The sequence below is a fragment of the Limulus polyphemus genome, unplaced genomic scaffold (assembly GCF_000517525.1).
Source record: "Limulus polyphemus unplaced genomic scaffold, Limulus_polyphemus-2.1.2 Scaffold5789, whole genome shotgun sequence".
Taxonomy (NCBI): Eukaryota; Metazoa; Arthropoda; class Merostomata; order Xiphosura; family Limulidae; genus Limulus; species Limulus polyphemus.
In genome coordinates this window covers 29,160-33,924 of record NW_013671399.1, presented here as the reverse complement: position 1 = coordinate 33,924, position 4,765 = coordinate 29,160, and the positions used below count along the sequence as shown (strand labels likewise).

General features: G+C 31.9%; 1 protein-coding gene across 1 annotated transcript in view; it reads right to left on the bottom strand.

Annotated features, from left to right (window-relative positions):
• The window catches only part of LOC106472983 (DNA polymerase delta subunit 2-like), a gene marked incomplete at its 3' end in the record, with an annotated part of 17,253 nt that extends 15,253 nt beyond the window's left edge, over positions 1–2,000 (bottom strand). The window contains exon 1 of the mRNA XM_013933656.1: positions 1,712–2,000. Within this exon, the coding sequence (XP_013789110.1) occupies positions 1,712–1,937 (226 nt within the window). The remainder of the gene's footprint in view (positions 1–1,711) is intronic.
• Positions 2,001–4,765: the final 2,765 nt, after the last annotated feature.

Below are 4,765 nucleotides of genomic sequence, written 5' to 3'. Positions count from 1 at the left end.
AGATCTTTTTTTTTATAATTTTAATTTAGAGGATGAAACAGTTGAGATGGACCAATAGATCCCATGTTGTCCCAAAACGTCATGTTATGTTAACTGACTGAACTGTGTACTGCAATGATAATATTTACAGTTGCATAAAGAAGGTACCTTTATAATAATTCAGTTCCAATAATAATGATATGTTTTGTCTGTTTGTTTGTTTCACATCTTCTTGCTAGGCTACACAATAGACATATGAATACACTATCCCTCATGCTGAACTGATACATTAGAAGGTAGTTGGTCAACAGCACCCACTACCAATTCATAGACTACTCTGGTTAAGTGGAAGGATTTGACTATCACTCTTATACATATATATATTTTAAAACAATTAATAATTCCATTAGTGTTTCAAAATTTCAAATAGCTTTCATCAACAACCATAACAAAATCTAGAAAACCAAAGATGTAAAAGCAACAAACAAACAAACACATCCTACTCTGCAACTTACATTTTTATGTTTATCTTATATATTTCTAAAAGTGAGAACAAAATGAAGTGAAACTCAGTAGGTCTAATTACTATTTACATTTTTGTGACTTGATTTACAGTAATTTCTTCACTTTAAAAGTAAGAACGTATATATACATATTTTGACAGTCCTTACTGTATTGAGTCTATAAGCAGGAGTCCACAAGGAAGGCCCCCCCTGGAATATTAGAAACATAATTCTTGATTCATTCAGCATACGTATATGAATTTTTTATTCAATCCACAATATTACACTACTTTGCCCTACCCCTGGAAAACTTTGCCCCTCCCAGGAAAATTTTTTGTGGAAGCCCATGAGTCTATATGATATATTGTATCATGTATACGTGTATACATTTATTTGTCCTTTCATCCTTTACCTTAGGTTGATTGTCTGATGTCTGTCAAAAATTATAGATATAGGCAACTCCTGAAAATGTATGAGTCACTGTTTTTTTGTTTTAAAAATAAAGAAGATCTGTAAAAATTATAATAAATCTTTCATAAATTTCTATAAACTCTTTTAAAATGAACGTTTAATGATATCATGAGATTATAACAGATTGTTGCTAATATTATCATGATGGAACTGTTGTAAAATTTTTTCTTCTAATTTTGTTATCACTTTTGTTCCATAGTCTACTTGATATCTAGCATTTAGATTATCAAGTATCATGTATTGGCTTCACAGCCTTACAAATCCGTTGAGATTTATTATTTCTAAGTCTAGCTGATTGCATGAAAATGTATAGCATGACCTCTGTTGCTATTGGTAGACAATATGTGAAATGATAGTGTTCAATATTTTAATATTTAATGCAAGATAAAGGATGTTTATTTTGACAGCCCTTACTTTATATCATATCATAAATTATATATCTATAAAATTATAATTTATAGATACATCATACAAGCAACTCCTGAAAATGTGTGGTTACTGTTTTTTGTTTTAAAGATAAAAAAAAATCTGTGAAATGTTATTCGCGATTTATTTGAATAAATAAAGCTCAGCACTGTAGCAAACAGAACAATTTGTAACTACAAATAATTGGGAACTGGATTTTGAGAAAAGTCGAGGAAAACAAGACCAACAAAGATAACGACTGAAAATTAAGATGTACATAGAGTTAAACTGTTCAGACCATTACTGAACAAAATTAGTCAAATGTATGGTTTTAAAGTAATTTTTCAACTCACCCCATTTTTTTCGAGCTCTTTGTTTTACGTTTTTGGTCATCGATTTTAGACGGTGTGCATAAAATGGTGCATACTGTCGACTGAAGCTTCGTTCTTTCAGATAAAACTTTTCTGAATTATTTTTGTAAGAACAATCAGCACGTTCAAATGATGTTTCCAAATTACAGCCATTTCGAGAGCTATCGAGAAGAGCTCCAATTTGACAGTCTCCTTTTGGTAGAATCATTTCTAATTCTTACGTGATAACAAAACACCACCAGTATAACAAGTGTTACTTATAAATAAACACTACTGAGTATTAGTGTATCTGGTTCTCCCGCCAATTTTGAAATATTTATAAGGTGTGATAATAGTAAGAAACTATGTTTTTCAGTTTGTAAATCAGATAAAATGATTGTGTTAGGCAAGATTTAATTTTATTTCGTATTTTGAATTAAATTAAATTTGAAAAGAAACAAATTTACGTTTTGAATAGCTTATTTAAAGTTGTATTTCCTGTTGTTTTTGCTGCACCTCCTTTTTTATAGATTACACTCCTCTTACATTAAAGTAGAAAAATCACGACAGCGAAATATATATAAATGTAAGGATTTTAATGTGTTAATTATAAAAATTTATTCCTTTTTTTTAGGAAAAGAAATTAAACTTTATATTTACAATGATAACAATGGATCCTGATGAACTAAGAAATATGTAGGAATAATTGCGGATTTTAATTTTTCGATTTCTAAGCATGTTTTTCACAGTGAGTCGACGGTGAATTTACGGATTTACAATGCTAAAATCCAAAGTACTGTTACGACTCTGTTCGTTTGTTAATTTTCCGTAGAAATTATTTCCCAGAAGCTTCAGCGATACAAGTCCTTTCTTTAAAAAAACTAGTTTATTCTTTCTCAATACAACTTTACTCGAGTGTTTGCTAGACGCCCTCTATTTTGTATATATAAGACCGGCGAAAAGTGACGGCATAAATAATTGAACAGCAGACAGGGAGATAGAGACAGATAATTGAGTCAAGCCGTAAGTAAAGTGTGTAAATCGTTGTGAATTATAGCGTGTGTTAAGTTAAAGTGACTGTGGAAATTAAGTGTATTGCCTTCAGGAACGTTCGAGATACTCATTACGTATTACCAGCGTCACGTGACTTCCACTGTCGTAACACTATATACGCACATATATACATAAATGATTAAGCTTATCTAAGTCTCTATATGGATCTTGGGAACATTGTTTTTCTTTACTTTCACGCAAAGCTACTCGAAGGTTTTCTTCGGTAGCTGTCCCTAATTTTGGAGTGATAGATTAGAGGGAGGGTAGTTAGTTAACACCGCCAACTTTTGGGCTTCTGTTTACCAACGAATAGTAGGGTTGTCCTATACTTTATGACACCCCACAGTTGAAAAGACTAGCATGTTCGGTTAGAAGTTTGAATCTTCGATTTTCAGATTACCAGTCCAGCGTTCAAACATCAGGCCAGGCCCTTTGGAATAAAATATTTATACTCTGGCATCGTATGTGACAATGTATCAAAATATATTTTATCGTGTAATGTTTATAAAACTACAAAGATAGATTAAGAACGGACAGTATATTCTATAGAAAGTAATAATATAGTGACCCTGGTGAGATAATAAGAGCAGACATTATGAGACTTTATCCTGAATATAGTGTTTGTTGGTTATTAAAAATTATTTTATTAAGTGGATTGAATTGTATCGTCTTAGAGTTAGAGAAATCAACATCCAAGTGACTGTAAAGAAAGTAATTAATTAGATACGGGATTCCAAATACTTTGTATCTGATAATGGACATTAATTTATGGCTCATTTGATGGCCAAAATGTGTAAAGTTATGGAAATTAATGATATTTTTACAACTCCATATCATCCTTAGAATAACATAACACAACAAATAAACATAGTCACAGGTAGAATGATATATGTTTGCTTTCAAAGGAATAATCGAACCTAAGATAATAGTCTACCTGAATTTTCTTTTGCAATTATCATTATTTTTGTGAGTTATTATTAACAACGTTGCTCTTTTGTATTTGAGTTTGATTTGGATATTCAGTTATTTATTCGTAAAGTCCTGGTTAGGCACGTTGTCATTACCGATTAATTCTATTTTGTAAAGCTTGTATTGTGTAGAACATAATTAGTATCTATTTTGTCGTACTCTGATAGTAACGTGGTTGATTTTATATGTCAAATTGCTAACATCGTGCATTTGATAAGCTACAAAAATCTGGAAAGGTCTCATTTAAAGTTGCTCTTTAAATAATGTAATTCTTATCTCATTTGGGCAAACGGAGTATTATCATGTCAGCTTTGCATCATAAAATCAGGTAATACCTGTTTTTGAAAGTCTGGTGTTTCTTTGATCTGCTTGGGCTCTGAGACTTATTCTAAGAGAATTGTCTCCTCAGCTTACTAGCAGCCTTCCTATAGTGGGATATTCATAGGTTTACGGATTTACAATGCTAAAATCTAGGGTTCGATTCCCAGCTGTAGACACAGAAGATAGTCAAATATGGCTTTGCCCTAAAACAAAAAGATATTAGAAGCTATTGATTCCTCACAGTTTTGGCTGTAATTGCTAGCTTGTTTACATCTATAACAGTATTCTCTTTCTGGTATGTCCTATGGTGGGACAGCAGTAAGTCTTCGGACTTGCAACACTACAATGAGGGGTTCGATTCCCTTCGGTGGACACAGCAAATAGCCTGATGTGGTTTTACTATAACAAAAAACGCTTTCTGATATCTTGTGGGAGGAAATTTTATTTCATACAGGATTTTATATGTAGTACATTTGAAACATCTATTGTCTTGTGGTTTATTTTCTCCATTCTGTGTAACTAGTTGTGCAACTAATCCTGTCAGTTCTTTAAGACTATCGTTAGGGAGAGTTGATGTTTCAATGCTACTTGATCTGATCATCCCATAACTTCTAAATGGAGTCTTTAAGATAATCTGTGACTTTAATGGATTCAAATTACATCACTAACTGGAAGGCTTTGTTGCATCATCGAGATCATGTGACTATTCTCACG